The sequence below is a fragment of the Kogia breviceps genome, chromosome 13 (genome assembly GCF_026419965.1).
Source record: "Kogia breviceps isolate mKogBre1 chromosome 13, mKogBre1 haplotype 1, whole genome shotgun sequence".
Classification (NCBI taxonomy): domain Eukaryota; kingdom Metazoa; phylum Chordata; class Mammalia; order Artiodactyla; family Physeteridae; genus Kogia; species Kogia breviceps.
The window spans coordinates 56090964-56109657 of NC_081322.1; the positions used below are offsets into that span (position 1 = coordinate 56090964).

Consider the following 18694-nt stretch of genomic DNA (forward strand, 5'->3'; position numbering starts at 1 on the left):
AAGTATTGATTATTGATACTATCTTGTACATTGATACTATCTTGTATAGTTTATCATATAAGGACCTCACTGCGTTAGCACTCAGGGCCTGCTTAGAGTCAGGAAGCCTAGATGTGTCCCCTTTCTTCCTGACACAGGAATTATGTTTGGAAACATGCCATGCGACTCTCTCCTCTATTCCCTTGTACTATTAGTACCCTGCCCAGGAAGGCTCTTCCCTCCCTATCCAAATCCTTTGTATTGTCCAAAGCTTCACTTGGACCCACCTGCTTCATATGGCCTTTGCAGAATACTCCCCCACTTTCCTCTCCCCTCTGTGAGCTCCTGCAGTGTGTTCAGTACCCTTTGCACTGCACCCATCTGCACATTCATATCGCTGAGTATAGTTTCATGGATTAGTCTGGAAGACCCCAAGTAGCTCATGAGTTCTGTGACAGCCAGCTAGGTCTTAGTCACACACCCAGCATGATACTGTACAGAGAGTAATTGCTCTAAACACTGCCTTGTGCGTTGCCCGATCCCTGGGACTCACCTAGCTTGTCTTTCCCATTCTCAGGTTCTTTTTGTGCCAGATGCCAACTTTCCTTCCAGTACCTTAAGGTTATCATCCTCCAGTCCTGGTGCTACTGTTTCTCCTTCATCATCAGATGCAGAATATGATAAACTGCCTGTATGTATTTCATTCATGCACTGAAGTTCATATTTCTCAGCAATGGTTTAGAGTTATTGCAGAATTCTACATGTTATTTTTCACAAGAGTTCATCTGAAACTCTCCTCCCTCGACAAAGAGGTGGGGTTAAGTAATTTGTCATTAGTTGAGAGAAGAGACCTGTTCACATTTAAGGTCTCAAAGGCAGAAATGCATGTCTTATTTATGTAGAAGTATGAAGTTAAACTCTCAATGAGACCAATAATTTATTTGTACTCCTTTTTCTAAAGAATTTGAACCATGAGTCCAATATAAATTCTTTCATTTAAGGTATTTTCTAAAGATACTTGATGAGGCATTTTTATGGGTTCATACATATGTGCTTTTAAAAAATCTTAGTTTGATTTGGGTGATGTTTTTGAAGGTTGAAAGACATATGCCTTTTTTTATGTTCGCGTTAAGTAGGAACAGGTCACTTACAGGGAACGTCGATGGCTTGATTCAAATAAATGAATAATCTTTTGAAAAAGTGCTTCTATTTGACTTTGGAAATTTTTGCTTTCTAAAGGATGCTGACTTAGCAAGAAAGGCCTTAAAACCCATTGAGAGAGTCTTATCATCCACTTCTGAAGAGGACGAGCCAGGCGTGGTAAAATTTTTAAAAATGAATTGTCGCTACTTCACCGATGGAAAGGTATATGGCTATGCAATTTGTTTCCTTTTCTTGGAGTCTATGGAAAACTAAACTAGTTCCAAATTACTGAAGGCAGGCTATTTTAAAATATCTTACCCAAAGTTTCAGCTTTACGATTTCACAACTGTCCATTAGTTTTCCCCTCTTGGATGCCTGGCATTTTACTTAGCGAATAATAATCATCACACTGAAATGCGATTCTTTGTGACCTTGGGTTTATTACTTATATTTCAGTTCTTAGCCCATAAATTGTTAGAGAGACAGTATAGAATGTGTTTAAGAGCAAATGCTGGAGTCGGGCTCACTGAACTTAAATTCCGACTCTACCACCACTAGTTCTGAGATGATGGGCAAAGTATTTGAATTTCTTAAGCTTCCATTTTTCCGCATCTATAAAGTAGGAACAATAATAAAATTTAACTAATAGGGTATGCTAATTAAAAGAAAATTCGTGTGAAGAGCTTAGCACCTAACCTGGAAAATGGTTAAGTTCTCGACCTGTTTGCCGCTAGAAATACTGGTGTGAAAAATGTCTGTTATATCGTGGTTTCAGTTTTTTGGTTGTTGGTGTTTTGTATAAAGAACAAATCTGACATTTTGTGAGCCTCTGAAGAAGGGGTAATACTGATATAAAGCGAATTCCTGTGCTCATAGTAGAGACTTCATGCCAGGTTCAAATGGTAGGAAAATACATTATTGATATGCACTTGAAACTTTTGCAACCAAGACTAAGTAGTGCTGAAAGGCAAAACTTTTTGCCAGGGTTATCACTAAACTCATTAAGAGTATCAGGGCTTCCCTGGTGGCACAGTGGTTGAGAGTCCACCTGCCGATGCAGGGGACACGGGTTCGTGCCCCGGTCCGGGAAGATCCCACGTGCCGCGGAGCAGCTGGGCCCATGAACCATGGCCGTTGAGCCCGTGCTCCACAGCGGGAGAGGCCACAACAGTGACAGGCCCGCGTACCACACACACACACAAAAAAAACAAAAAGAGTATCAAAATAAATAAGTTACCTAAAGGGAGTCATTTATATCCTGCTGTCCCTGGTAGATAACATCCCTGTGGCCAACAGGGTCTACCATGTAAACTGACCAAGTTTCAGACTGTAAGTACCCACCAAGCTACTGTTCTTTGCTTTTGGTTTCCATAGTTTGGATATATTCCGTTTTGTCTGCAAAAATTTCATACTCCTATTTGTGTCAAATTTTGCTGAATGTGGGCTTTCTAAGCATCTTAGAGCAAAATATTAGAAGTACAGCCGCTCCCCTAGCACAGTACCAGGCACTTGCTGGACAGGTAGTGAATATGTGCTGAGTGGATTGTAGAGTACCCAGTTCTCAATTGGAAAGGTACCTGGGACAGCCCTTCTCATTTTACAGACAGGGAGTTGGCAAATCTGAGACATACGTGTGAAACCCAAGCTCCTACCACAATTGTACTATTGCAGCAGCCATGCTAGAACCAGGCTCAGCTGATTGCCACAGTGAGGCAAACCTGTTTCTCTGCTCAGCACACCACACCCAACGTTGTATTTCATCAGCCTGTTTTTTCCAGCCCTCGTAGAGGGGATGCAATTGCCCTGTAGGATACCGTGGTTCAGAAGGTCAATGGAATGGCAACATAAGTTCATTAAAGCTGCTGTGGTGGTTGCATCTTGCCTGTAGCGACTCTGTACTGTCTCTTTCTTCAGGGTGTGGTCGGAGGTGTCATGATCGTTACTCCTAACAATATCATGTTTGACCCTCATAAGTCCGATCCCCTGGTCATTGAAAATGGGTGTGAGGAGTACGGCCTCATTTGCCCCATGGAAGAGGTTGTTTCCATCGCGCTCTACAATGACATCTCCCACATGAAGATCAAAGATGCCTTGCCATCGTAAGAGATCTTTCTTTGTTTACCAGAAAAAGGGGTATTGGGAGAATTAAATGCAATTAAAAAGTGAGGGCATTGGCAAGTGGTAGAGATTGTATAGAGGTGAATTTGAAGGTAGAATATTTGTGCACTAAATTTTAAAAAATAGAAAAAGGAGAGGAAATGGAAATGATAAGGTCAATAAGGAAGAGTGAAACATTCAAATCCAAAAATCACGTAAAAATGGTATTTCTTTGGCTTATTTTTCTGAAGAGCAATGCATGTTCTTAATTTATGAAAGAATAAATGAAGTTTCTCTGAAAGAATTTGTCTGATTATCGATTAGAAAATAGTATTTTCTCTTTGGTTTAATTGGTAAGCAGAGTTACGTTCTTCCTCATGCAAATTCTAGGGTAGGCAGTCTCCCCAGCTCGTGTGTTTCCTTAATCCTGTGTGGAGAGAGATTTGCGTGGACGTGCAGAGGTACTGCCCCTGTAGTCGGAATACCTTAAGTGGTGTGCAAAGGCTGTAATAGTAGTTTGTTTTGTCTCTGAAGTGTAGATGGATATTACTTTAGTCCTGATTACTTTTACCTTCTAAAACTGAGTGTTTTGATTTAAAGAAGCTCCCCATGAAGAAGGAGTTTAAGATAACTCAGAGAATCGATTCACTTGTAGTGATAATCTGACTCTGTCATTTGGTCAGTGTGCCTATTTCTGTATACTATATACGTGCTAGCAGTAAAACTCTTTAGAAACTCTCAGTGATAGCAAGGTAAAGGCAAAGCAGTGGGTCCAACAGGACAAAGGGAAGCTAGCCCCTTGGACTCAGGAAAAGAAGGGAAGGTAACTAGGGAACTAAGCCAGACACAGCGTCCCTAGAGGTTGATGCCAGTAGGTTCCCCTGGACTTCTACAGTCCTTAGCATCTGATCCGTTAGACCCTCACATGCCCAGGCACTGAAGGAACCACTGGAGCATGGTCACTGGGTAGTTTCCAAGTTCTGGCAGAAGTGCCTAGAGATTTAGGAGGCAGTGTAGCAGGCCAGGCAGTCCTGCAGGATGATGCCTGGGTTTCCCTGGCTCTGCCACTTATCGCTCCACAACCTTCACGAGTGACTGAATCTTGAGCCTCTGTTTTCTCATCTATAAAATGGAATTAATAGTATTCTTCAGCTTGCAGAGCTGTTACAAGATCTAAAAGCATTGATATACCAAAACTCTTAGAAAATAGCCTGGTACCTAATAAGTATAGGCTGTTTATTTGAACCTTCAGTTCATAGCTGAAACTCTAATCATTGTTCTGTGGGAATCTTTTATTCACGCAGATTGAGGCTTCTAATGCATCTTAGTGCGTGTCTCTTGTGTGGCAAGGATATGAAGATAGGTGGGTCACGGCCCCTGTCCTGCAGTTTACTGGGTGTGACAGGTGGAGAGAAGTGGTAATTGAACAGCACTGTAGATATAGACGTGCACACGGCATTCCATGAGAACCATGCGAAGGAGTGTCCAGCTACCTGGGAATCTTAGATGAGAAGGAGGAGAGGGAGTGAAAGAGTTACTTTTGGGAAAAAAGTGTGAACATGGGGTGACAAGAGGAAAGAAGATGAGAGTAGGTAAATATACAGTTAAGTCTGGAAGTGGATGGACAGACAGATAGGAGCAGTTCTTGCCCAGTGATGCTCTCTAGTGGAGTAATACTGTTACACATCTTCAGCTTAGGATGTTAAGTATTCTTTTAATAATAGGGAAGGTACATTCTTACAGAAAGATTTCTCTCAATGTGAGATTGTGTTTCATGATCCGGGCCTAATGCTGTAGGTGGGAGAGAGAGGAGTTGAGAATTGGCTCCTAATGTGTTGAAATTATTTCAGAATTGTACAGTGATTGCTACCGTGGATGCAGGTATATAAAGACTTCTTAGACTAATGAACAGTATGTGCACCAATGAGCAAAATAGAATGTGGTAGTGGAATCAGTGTGAAATGAACTTGGTATTGACCTCAGAATTCCGTCAATTGTTTAAAGTAGTTTAAATTTCATTATTTAAAGTTGTATGGTAAAACAAGAAGTGCAAATTATCTAGCTACCACGTGCAAATAATTTTTTAAAGAGAGAGTGTGTGTGTGTGTGTGTGCGCGCGCACGCACGCACGTGTGTAAAATCTCTCCATCCTCACCTTCAGGCTTTATATATTTTGTGTAAGACATTTTGTAACTCCATCTGCCATGGAGACTAGGAACAGAACAACTGAAAGGATTATCGGTCATCATTAGGTCTCTGGCTAAGTCTAGAAAACATTAATTAACAGCAGAGCCAGTTGACACCACTATGTACTTTGCCCTGGCAGAGCTTGACAGTTGTGATGCAGAAATAGAGATGGCTGAATTAATCCCGGCTTGGATGAGGTAGAACAAGAGAGAGGGATAGACAAGAAGGTAGTATAGGAGGCTGATTAGAGTGCAGTCGAATGCATTCTTTGTGGGGGTCAAGCTAGCTAGAGAAGGAAGAGATGAGGAAGGGGCTTAGGTGTTCATGGAAGATGGTTTTGCTTATTAATTTGCTAGTTATGTATGTGAAAAGCTGGGCTTCTTTGTTACAGGACTTCCTTTGGCCTTTAATATGCCAAATTAAATTTGGGGTCTGAAAATGGAAATTATGCTACATTACACTAACTTATTTGACTCTACGATTGAAGCATCTTTAACATCTCCTGAGATGCTCGTGTTGAGCAGAACACTTCTGTATGTGCAGCTTCCTGCAGAACAGAGATCCTGTCACAATTGTCTTTTAGCATATGGTGTTTAGGGGCTCGATGAATGATTATTGAATTGTAATGAATTATGAATTAGAGGCTTTTGAAAGCATTTGTCAGAGCCTAACAATTACATAGGCTTTTATTTTGTATTGGAAAAAGCATGGCTGTTCCATGCAAGTGATTTATTCAGTAACTTTGGGGAGACAGTTCAAGTTCAGTAACTTGAACTTCCTGGCACTTTGTTGAGTATTGTCATAATTATTTCAAAGCAAGAATAATAAAGTATTACCTGAATATGGTCTAGCCTTTTTAGAAAATGTATTTCTGAAATCCAAAAATGTTATTTTTAAATACCTCTGTGTTTTAACCCAGTATCGACACTAAGGTACGCAGAAATACAGATTTTAAAAAGTGTTTCTTGACAATTTATTTTACACTTTGGAGAGCATGTTTAATCAATATTTTCTTTGTAAATCAAATCTGGGTAGTAAAGCATCTGTTATTAAGGAAAAAGAATTAACTGTGTCCCAGTTCAAAATTTTATAGAAAAGTAAATTGAATGAGCTCTTACTTATAATAATTAGTATAAATTTCTTAACTCTTTCATTTTATTACAATATCAATTTTACTTTATGGCAATGAGTAACTGATAAAACCTCAAATCTGGGTAGTAAAGCATCTGTTATTAAGGAAAAACAATTGACTGTGTCCCAGGTAACTATAAAATTTTAAACTGTAAAATGGAGCAGGTGCTATATATCCACAATAATAGTGGAAATCATCCTCTTGCATCTCCTTCAGGAGTAGAAGGATGTCTTTTATTGGAAGTATCGGATCTTCCAAAATTATGGTTCAGTGTCAGTCATTTTATAGAGCAGTTAAATGAGTAGCTACTCAGTCAATGAGCCATTCAGAATTAATGTAGTTGGTTTATGTACTATTTTATAAAAAAGGAAAAGCCTTGAATATCTAAGAAATTTTAGTCATAGTACTGAAACAGTCCCTCTCCTTTGTCCTTCATGAAAATCAGAAACATTATTTTATCATTAAAAATCTGGTGGGTGACATCTCCATGTTCATAAATGACCTCAAATACCATTCATTTGCTTCTAATAGGATATGCGAGCAATTCTCATGGTTCTTTATTTTGCCACTTTTTATAGTTGATTTTATTTTTCATTTTGAAGTCAATTTCTGGATTTCATTTCCTTATTTTAAAGTCCTTTAAGCATAAATTTAAGTTGTAGTGCATTTATGTTTTGGTTTTTGGTTGGGTTTTGTTTTGGTTTTTGCCTTTCATCCATTTTGTTTTTGTTTTTGTTTTTAACATTCCATGTGCACCCACCATTTTTCCCCCCACAGTGACCTACCTCAGGATCTTTGTCCTCTGTACAGGCCTGGAGAATGGGAAGACCTGGCTTCAGAAAAGGATATCAACCCATTCAGTAAGTTCAAATCTCTCAACAAAGAAAAACGGCAGCAGAATGGAGAGAGAACCATCACTTCAGATTCCAAATCAACAAGACCTTTGGAGAAGTCAACAGAATACACAGAACAGAAGCCCTCAGACAGCTCTGTGTCAGACAAGTTAAAGAAACTGGAATTCTCTGCAGAGGCAATCAAAGGGTCTGCCGCAGTAGCTAAAGTCAGCAAGGAACTTTCTGACACCCAGGCTGCGTTTGAACCTATAGCCAAAGAAAATTCTCTCTTAGGAGAAGAAGACGACTTCGTTGACTTGGAAGAACTTTCTTCTCAAAATGATAGTGGAATGGACAAAAGAGACACCTCAAAGGAGTGCCTTTCTCTTGACCCAGCGGAGCTAAGGAAGACTAAATCACAAATAATCAGTTCTACTACGGAAATGCAGGTGCAGTCAGCCCTGAACTTTTCAGAAACAGAGTGTGATGCTGAATTGAAGGGGACCCTAGATTTAGAAACCTGTGAGAAGCAAGATATAATGCCAGAGATGGACAAGCAGTCTGGTTCCCCAGAGAACCAGGTAGAAAACACATTGAACATACATGAAGATCTAGATAAAGTTAAACTCATTGAATATTACCTTAATAAGAGCAAAGAAGGGTCACAGTTACCTGATAACTTGCAGAAGGCAGAATTAAGTGATGGCAAAAGTATTGAGCCAGTGGGAATAGACATCACTCTTAGTAGTTCTCTTCCCCAGGCAGATGATCCCTCAATTGAGGGCAGTGAACAGGCAGAGAAGACCTGGGTGAAAGAGAGAGCACCCCTTCCATTGCAACTAGGCTCTTCTACAGAAGAAAATATGAATGAAGACTCCAGAGTTCCAGACTCCTCTTTGGACTCTACTCTGGACAACAGCTGCCAAGGTGCACAAATGGATAATAAATCTGAAATTCAGTTATGGCTATTAAAGAGAATTCAGGTACCCATTGAAGGTAAGCCATTTTAAAATTCTTTATATTCTGTTGTAGAGGCATATCTTGTTTTATTGAGCTTCACAGATATTGCATTTCTTTTTTCTTTTTTAATATAAATTGAAGATTGTGGCAACCCTGTGTCAAGCAAATCTCCGGGCACCTTGTTTCCAACAGTGTTTGCCCACTTCATGTCTCTGTGTCACATTTTGGCAATTCTTGCAATATTTCAGGCTTCACTTCATTATTATGGTGATCTGTGATCAGTGATCTTTGATATTACTGCTATAGCTCACTGAAGGCTCAGATGATGGTTGGCATTTTTTAGCGATAAGGGATTCTTTAAAATGTACTTTTTAATTTTTTTCATTTTTACTTATTTATTTTTTTGTTTTGCGGTATGCAGGCCCCTCACTGTTGTGGCCTCTCCCGTTGCGGAGCACAGGCTCCGGATGCGCAGGCTCAGCGGCCATGGCTCACGGGCCCAGCCGCTCCGCGGCATGTGGGATCTTCCCGGACCGGGGCACGAACCCGTATCCCCTGCATCAGCAGGCGGACTCTCAACCACTGTGCCACCAGGGAAGCCCGAAGATGTACTTTTTCAGACATAATGCTATTGCACACTTAACAGACTACAGTATAGTGTAAACATAACTTTTATATGCACTGGGAAACCAAAAAATTTGTGTTACTTACTAGATTGCGATATTCACTTTATTGTGATGGTCTGGAACCAAACCCACAAATATCTCCAAGGTATGCCTGTATAGCTGCCTTCTTAAAACTTGTACATGCAATAGCAAAAGTAGTATAATTATTTGAGAACAGTATTTTCTCAATAGGGTATATCTTTACCTTAGAAGGTTTTGAACTGCACAGGTCCACTTATACACAGATTTTTTTCAATAAATACGAAATACAGTACTACGCCATCCATGGTTGGTTGAATCCATGGAGGGCCAACTCTAAAGTTATACACAGATTTTTAACTGCACAGGTGTCAGCGCCTCTAAACCCTGTTTTGCTCAGGGATCAACTGTAATTGGGAAAAATTAGCAATATATGAGATCTATTTTGAACATTAAACTATGACATAGAATTTTATTTCAAAAGTAGTTCGCTTTTTTATATCTTTCAGGTAACTTTCCTTTTTCACTTTGAATTTCTAAATCTAAAGGAGTTTTAAAAGGTTTTTGAAGGTATTTCAGTTCTAAACTGAATTGCGTTATGGTATGGTTGGGTCCTCAGTACCGTTCATTAATATGTATTCTTGTGGGTTGTCACAATTCTCCACCCTTTGCTGTTTTGTGTGTTGGTTTTTATCCTTATTCCTAGTTTGTAGCATTTCATGTGATGTAGACAAACCTGAAACATCCAAAGCTTTTTCCTTTTGTGCTAAAGAAGATCTGAAAAATGTAATTAGTCCTAATATGACGAGGTTGTATGATGTCTATGCCAACTATCACCAATATCGTCAATAATGAAATTTTTTTCATGTGTGATTCAGATATACTTCCTTCAAAAGAGGAGAAAAGCAAGACTCCACCCATGTTTCTGTGCATTAAAGTGGGAAAACCAATGAGAAAGTCCTTTGCCACTCACACTGCAGCCATGGTCCAGCAGTATGGCAAACGAAGAAAGCAACCAGAGTACTGGTTTGCTGTTCCTCGGGAGAGGTGAGTGTGAACTAGAATGGGAAATCTGTTGGTCAAGTAGATTCTAATTGCATCTTGATTTTTAATTTAATCTTGAAATAATTTTATTCTTGAATAATAGCTTTCTCTTAATTGTACATTTTAGAATTTCTAGAAGGATATTATTTCAGTAGCTTTCTGCTAAAGGGTGTTTTCAGTATCGCAAATTTGAGATCATCATAGGTACTGTGTGCCAAACCACTTTAATAACTTTCTACCCAGTTGAATTTTAAATGAAGGAAGATTGAGATATTCTAAAGTGCCAGAAATTGGAAGTGCTATTCTGTTGGGAATAAAGGAATATGATGGAGCAGATCCAAACCCCAAGTGCAATAGAGAGGCATGATTTTAATTTTAAAGTGCCTGTTATTCTGGGGAGACTAAAGATTACTTTCGCCTTATGGAGAAAAGTATCTGTGACTCAGCACATGAGAAGTGTAACATGAGATCACCTGGGTGCGGTCGAGGGGCTATATACCTCTAAAGAGATTTGTATTTTTAAATTGCCAAAGAAGAAAATTTATTGGTGATGTGACAGTCTAAGTTAGCAGCGATAGTGACATAGACATTCTTCAGCAGTACGTCACTGAAGACATCTTTATAATAGAAATATTTAGGAAACATTATTTTTAGAAAAAATTGTTTTTCTTTTGTATGTAAAAGAATAAAAATTTCTTTACAAAGGCCTTGCAATTAGTTTTCAAAATTGTTAAATCCACACATTTTTCCTTCTCCTAACTAGTCATCAAGAACATACCTACCACGAACTAAATACTCACTGAGCTTCCATAAGCATGAATTTTTTTTTTTTAATGAACTTTCCCCCTGATATCTCAGTAGTAAAGAGGTCATTTCATTTATTTATTTGGCTGCACTGTGTGGCTTGTGGGATCTTAGTTCCTCAACCAGGGATTGAACCCGGGCCCACGGCAGTGAAAGCACCAAATCTTAACCACTGGACCGCCAAGGAACTCCCAAGCATGAATTTTTAATAAAGCAAAATTAAATTTCAAGCACGAGCACACCTTCTGGCTGATTAGTACCCAGAATGATAATTCTCATCGAGTTGCCTGATTTTAATAAATCATAGTTTAATGTGAAGATAATTAATAGGATTTTAATGAACAAATTTGTTAATATTTTTTTCTGTCTTAGACACAGACCCATGTTTACATAGACGTTAAACATAATCTGTTCCCTATTTACAAAATACACTCCTGTTCTGTGCTTGCAGCCCCAATGCTATCTCCACAAAACTTTAAACTAGGGAACTGAGGAGATACAAAGAAAATGTGTGTCTTTCACATTTCTTCTGTTGAAATATTTTTAAATAATAAATTTCTGAAACCCTGTTAAAATCAGAGTTCTAGAATCAGATGTCATAGATGGACAAACTGATTTTAAAGATGGGGAAAACAAAGCACTGAAACTTTCAGCCACATTTAGGTTATGTGGATTCCTCATCCGTCAGGAAAACTACCTATCATATGTTTTTTCCTCTGGAGAAGTGTACTGTTTATAATATAAAGACATTAGGATTTTCAATTTTATTATCTTTAATGAGACTTGTGCATACCAAGGAATCTTCTAGAGTAAATATTTTGCAGTCTCACACATGTAGTTATTTTACTGTCATTCTTTAACCCAGAATGAGTCTGTATTGCTGAAATAGTACTTCTCTTTGACCTCATACAGAGGTGGTTTTTGTGAGCTTTTTAAAGTAGGTCACTTGTTGAATTCTATTACATTGTGTTTTATAGTGTCCATGATTTATTTGTCTTTGGCTAACAAATAACCTGACATTCTTAGTTTTCTTTCTTAAGCTAATCATTAATTAACCAAAGATTTTTCTGGGAGACATTATCTCACTATGTTAATGATTTTTTGTGTAGATGTTAGGAATTTTTTTCAGTTGTTCCTTTATGTATTTCCATCTCTACCTACCCTTAAGAAAAGCTACATTTTAGTTTAAGATAGGGAAAGATGAAGAAATTCTATAGTTAGCTCCCACCCAGAACTCCAAGTGCACAAGAAATAAAAGTTCATTTTTATTTCCAATTTATGAAATTCTTCAGGACTTGAAGCTCAGCGAAGTCCTTAAGGAGCTAGGAAGTGGCATGCAGTGCTTTTCTCACTCTGATGATAATTTCTGGATTCCCTTGCTATATCAAACTGAGCTTTTCTTCTTGCCTTTCTATTTAATGGGTCTTCATATCACTGGAGTTTCAGCAGCAGAGTGAAGTCGCCCTAGCAGTGGCTTTCTTTCTAGGTCATAAGATGCTCTCGTAGACCTTCTGTGTGACAGTGTACTCTCATGGGCAGGTCTCTTTGGCTCATGCAATGCACCACAGCTCCTTAATGTTTTCCTGTTGACATAAGTTCACAAACATGTTTCACTATTCCTCTCTATTGTTACTAATCAACAGCAGATTAGATGATAGAGAAGAATGGATCAATAATCTGGAAGACATAATATAGTGGAAATTACCCAATAAGAACAGCAAAAAGAAAAAACTTTAAGTGCAGGTAGTTTAAGAGACCTCTGGGACAACAATAAATGCACTAACATTTGCATAATAGGGGTCCCAGAAAAAGAAGAGAGACAGGCAGAAAACTTATCTGAAGAAATAATGGCTGAAAACTTTCCTAACCTGGGGAAAGAAACAGACATCCAAGTCCAGGAATCACAGAGAGTCCCGAACAAGATGAACCCAAAGAGATACATACCAAGATATAATTAACAAGGCAGAAGTTAAAGAGAATTTTGAAGGCAGCAAGAGAAAAACAACTAGTCACATACAAGGGAAGCCCCATAAGATATTAGCTGATTTTTCAACAGAAACTTTGCAGGCCAGGGTGTGTGGCAGGATATATTTAAAATATAGAAAGGAAATATACTTAAAATCAAGAATACTCTACCTGGCAAGTTTATCATTCAGAATTGAAGGAGAGATACAGAGCAAACAAGCAAAAACTAAAGGAGCTCATCACTACTGAACTAACAGGTCTTACAAGAACTGTTAAAAGGTCTTCTTTAAACAGAAAAGATAAGACCATAACTAGAAATAAAAATATATATGAAAAAAAAATAATACTAATAAAAGCAAATATATAGTAAAGCTAGTGGATTAACCACTTAAAAAGCTACTGTGAAGGTTAAAAGACAAAAGGAGTAAAATCAACTATAACTACAATAAATGGTTAAGGTATACACAAAATAAAAGGTAAAATAGGATGTCATAAAACATAATACATGGAGGGGAGTGGTAAAAATGTAGTGCTTTTGGGATATGTTTGAACTTACGTGACCACCAGCTTAAAATAAACTGTGTATATATATATATACACATGTATATGTACATGTGTGTATGCATATGTATATACATGTACATACACACACATGTCAATATGTATGAACCTCATGGTAACCATAAACAAAAACCTACAATAGATACAAGCAAATAAAGTGAAAGGAACCCAAACATAGCATTAAAGAAAATTATTGAACCACAAGGGAAGAGACAAGGAGAAGAAGAAAGAGACAGAAGAACTACAAAAATAACCAGAAAACAATGAACCAAATGGCAATAAGTACACGCCTATCAATAATCACTTAAATATAAATGCAGTAAATGTTTCAATCATGAGACACAGGGTGCCTGAATAGATAAAACAAGACCTGTCTATGTGCTGCATACAAAAGACTCACTTCAGCTGAAAAGTTTTTCCTCTAAGATCAGGAACAAGGCAGAGATACCCACTCTTGCCACTCTTATTCAACATAGTATTGGAAGTCGTAACTACAGCAGTCAGACAAGAAAAAGAAATAGAAGTCATCCAGAAAGGAAGAAGTAAAACTGTCACTATTTGTAGATAACACAATATCATATATAGAAAACCCTAAAGAGTCCAACAACAACAACAAAACCTCTTAGAACTAATAAATGATTCAGTAAGTTGCAGCATACAGAATCAATATACAAAAATCAGTTGTTTCTGTATGCTAATAATGAATTATCAGAAAGAAATTAAGAGAATAATTCCAATTACAGTTGTATCAAAGAGAATAAAACACCTAGGAATAAATTTAACCAAGGAGGTAAAAGACCTAAATGCTGAAAACAATAAGACACTGACGAAAGAAATCAAGGAAGACACAAATAAATGGAAAGCTATCCCATGCTCATGGATTGGAATAATATTGTTAAAATGTCCATACTACAGGTTCAGTGCAATACCTATCAAAATTCCAATGGTGTTTTTCATAGAGATAGAACAAATAATCCTGAAATTTGTATGGTACCACAAAACCCCCCAAATAACCAAAGCAATCTTGAAAAAGAAGAACAAAGCTGGAGGCATCATACTCCCTGATTTCAAACTATAATACAAAGCTATAGTAATCAAAGCAGTATGATACTGGCACCAAACATACATAGATCAATGGAACAGAACGGAGAGCCCCAAAATAAACCCACATTTTTATGGTCAATTAGTTTACAAAAAAAGGAGGCAAGAATATGGGGGCAAAGACAGTCTCTTCAATAAATGGTGCTGAGAAAACTGGACCACTTTCTTACACCACATACAAAAATAAAATAGATTAAAGATGTAAATGTAAGACCTGAAACCATAAAACTCCTTGAAGAAAACATAGGCAATAAGCTCTTTGACATCGGTCTCAGCAGTATTGTTTTGGATATGTCTCCTTGGGCAAGGGCAACAGAAGCAAAAATAAACAAACAGGACTATATCAGACTAAGAAGGTTTTGCACAGTGAAGGAAATGATCAACAAAATGAAAAAGCAACCTACTGAAAGGGAGAAGATATTTGCAAATTAGATGTCTGATAAGGGATTAATATCCCAAACACATGAAAACTCAAACATAAAGAACTCATAAAACTCAGTATCAAAAAAAATTTCAGTTAAAAAGTGGGCAGAGGATCTGAATAGACATTTTTCCAAAGAAGACATACAGATGGCCAACAGGCATGTGAAAAGATGCTCAGATCACTAATCATCAGGGAAATGCAAATCAAAATCATTATTAGAGGACTTCTCTGGTGGCGCAGTGGTTAAGAATCTGCCTGCCAATGCACGGGACACGGGTTTGAGCCCTGGTCTGGGAAGATCCCACATGCCATGGAGCAACTAAGCCTGTGCGCCACAACTACTGAAGCCCGAGTGCCTAGAGCCCGTGCTTTGCAACAAGAGAAGCCACCACAGTGAGATTCCCACTCACTGCAACTAGAGAAAGCCCGCGCACAGCAACAAAGACCCAACACAGCCAAAAATAAATAAATAAATTCTAAATCATGATTAGATACTACCTCACACCTGTCAGAATGGCTGTCATCAAAAAGACAAGAAGTAACAAGTGTTGGTGAGGATGTGGAGAAAGGGAAGTCTCATGCACTGTTGGTGGGAATGCAAATTGGTACAACCACTATGGAGAACAGTATGGAGGTTCGGCAAAGAAATTAAAAAGGAGCTACCACACAGTCTAGCAGTTCCACTTCTGGGTATATATCTGAAGAAAACAACACTAAGTCAAAAAGATATATGCATCCCATTGTTCATTGCAGCATTATTTACAATAAAGATATGGAAGCAATCTAAGTGTCCATCGATAGATGAATGGGTAAGGAAGAAACACAATGGAATATCACCCAGCTGTAATAGAAAAGAATGAAATCTTGCCATTTGCAACAATATGGATGGCCCTAGAGTGTGTTATGCTAAGTGTAATAAGTACGACAGAGAAAGATAAATACTGTATGATTTCACTTACATGGAATCTAAAAAACAATTCAAATGAACAAACATAACAAAACAGAAACCAACTCACAGATACAGAAAACAAACTGGATGGTTGCCATGGGGATTGGCAAGATAAGTGAAGGGGGATTAAGAGGTACGAACTTCCAAGTATAAAATAAGTCCTGGGATATATGTACAATGCAGGGAATATAGTCAATAATAGTGTAGTAATTTTAAAGATCAAGATGACGGAGTAGGAAGACACTGAAGCTCATCTTCCCCCACGAACACATCAAAAATAAATCTTCACGTAGAGCAATTCTCACTGAAAACAAACTGGAAACTGGCAGAAAGACTCTTGTACAACCAAGGCTGTAAAAGATGATCCACCAAAGTCAGGAAGGGAAGAGAAAGGGTCAGGTCAGGACCTGTGCCTCTAGGAGGAGACACAGAAAAGGAAGGAGATTACGTGGGCTGGGAGATCCTCCCTGAGGAGTGAGCGGTTTGAACCACATATTGGGTGCCCCTGCTCTGGGGTCCAGTACAGGGAAGATGATACCCCTTGGCTTGTTTGAAGACCAGTGGGAATAGCAGGGGGGCTGCGAGGAACTTAGACTCTGCTCCTGAAGAGCACGCACACACTTGCTTTCTCCTGAAACAAGGCGGAGGAAGCAGACAAACTGCTCAGGATGAAACTGCCCAGGATGCTGACTGGTTTCCCATGGGCAGTTTCCGATGGCCGCCTCAGTGCATGTCTGGGCCCCTCTTGTTCTCTGATGCAGCTCCCCGCTAGGGCTAAGGCTGCTCTTGCCGAGGAGAGTGCACAGTTGTGGGGAAGGAGCCAGCTTGGGCCTGGCACTGCCTCTGAATGCAGAAAGAGGAGCCATTCCTGGTGCTCGTGGAGCCAGCGGATCGAGTGTCTGGAGCGCTGACTGGCATATGGGACTGCCCCGGCCCACTCCAGGTGCCCGCTCCAGCCTCTTGCTCCATTGCTGCTCTCCTCTGGGGCAAAGGTGCCGATGTTGGGAGCAGGGAGAGCACACACTTAGAGGGACCAGAACCAGCTCAGACCTGAACCTCAGTGCTTCTGCCTTAGCACCTTGGGACCTGCCCCTGCCCCCAGTAAGGAAGTGTCAGCCGCTGAGCACAGGAGAAGCCCCAGCTCACACCTGGCTCTGGCTCTGTTGCTTCCATCGCCAGCTCCACCTCCCACCGAGGTGAGAGCTGCCAGCACACCCTGGGGAAAGACATGACCTGTGCTCATTTCATATCTAGCTCTCCCACCAAAGTCACATGCAGACTGTGTCAGGATGCTTCCACACAAGGGCATCCCGTCAACACCAGGATAGGTAACTGTTTGACCTAATTTCAGAGACAGAGAAAGTTGCTTCAAACAACAGAACAAGAGAACTCCCTTGAAAAAACAACGAATGAAACAGATAAATAATTTACCAGATAAAGAGTTCAAAACATTAGTAATAAGAATGCTAACTGAACTAGGGAAAAGAATGGATGAACAGAGTGAGAATTTTAACACGGAACTAGAAAACAAAAACCAGTCAGAACTGAAGAATTACAATAAATAAAATGAAAAACATACTAGAAGGAATTAACAGCAGACAAGGTGGTACAGAAGAACACATGAGTGATCTGGAGGATAGAATAATGGAAATCATGCAATCAGAACAGTAAAAAGAAAAATATGAGAACAGTTTAAGGGACCTTTGGGACAACACCAGGCATACTAACATTCACATTATAGGGGTCCCAGAAGGAGAAGAGAGAGAAAAGGGTCAAAAATGTATTTGATAAAATTATGGCTGAAAACTTCCCAAACCTGAGAAGGAAACGTATATCCAGATACAGGAAGCACAGAGAGTCTCAAACAAAATGAACCCAAAGCGACCCCACACCAACACATCATAATTAAAATGGCAAAACTTAAAGAGAGAATTCTAAAGGCAGCAAGAGAAAAAGAGTCATGTACGAGTAATCCCCATAAGGCTATCAGCTGATTTCTCTGCAGAAACTTTGCAAGCCAGAAGGGAGTGGCATGAAAAATTTTAAGTGCTAAAAGAGAAAAACCTACAACCGAGGGTACTCGGCAAGATTGTCATTCAGAATGGGAGAGATAAAGAACTTCTCCGATAAGCAAGGAGTTCATAAATACTATACCAACTCTAAAAGCAAATGTCAAAGGATCTTTTCTAAGTGGAAGAGAAAAAGCTTCAACAAGAAGAATTTATAGACAAAAATGTATATATTTGTCTTTACTAGTGGGAAAAATCCCACTAGTAAAGACAAATATATAGTCAAGGCTGTGGATCAACCACTGAAATAAGCCAGTAAGAAGATTTTTTTAAAATTTTATTCATTTATTTTTGGCTGCATTGGATCTTTGTTGCTGTGCGCGGGCTTTCTCTAGTTGCGGCAAGCGGGGGCTACTCTTCGTCGCGGTGCACAGGCTTCTCATTGCAGTGGCTTCTCTTGTTGCAGAGCACGGGCTCTAGGCACGCTGGCTTCAGTAATTGTGGCGCGCGGGCTTAGTTGCTCCGTGGCATGTGGGATCTTCCCAGACCAGGGCTCGAACCCATGTCCCCTGCATTGGCAGGTGGATTCTTAACCACTGCGCCACCAGGGAAGTCCTGGTAAGAAGATTAAAAGTCAAAAAATTGTAAAATCAACTATAACTACAATAAACAGTTAAGGGATAAACATGAAGATGTAAAATATGACATCAAAAACACAAAATGGGGGGGGGGGTAAAAAAGCAGATCTTTTAGAATGTGTTGGAACTTAAATAATTACCTGCTTAAAACAAGTAAATATAGTTATAGGTCAACATACATGAATCCCATGGTAACCACAAATCAGAAATCTACAATAGATAAC

General features: G+C 39.1%; 1 protein-coding gene across 2 annotated transcripts in view; it reads left to right on the plus strand.

Annotated features, from left to right (window-relative positions):
• Positions 1–18694, plus strand: part of NCOA7 (nuclear receptor coactivator 7) — a 141101-nt gene that overhangs the window by 85341 nt on the left and 37066 nt on the right. For both annotated transcript variants that reach the window (XM_067010702.1, XM_059083949.2), the window contains exons 6-10: positions 557–670; positions 1219–1344; positions 3037–3221; positions 7349–8367; positions 9854–10022. In XM_067010702.1, coding sequence (XP_066866803.1) covers positions 557–670; positions 1219–1344; positions 3037–3221; positions 7349–8367; positions 9854–10022 — 1613 coding nt within the window. The remainder of the gene's footprint in view (positions 1–556; positions 671–1218; positions 1345–3036; positions 3222–7348; positions 8368–9853; positions 10023–18694) is intronic.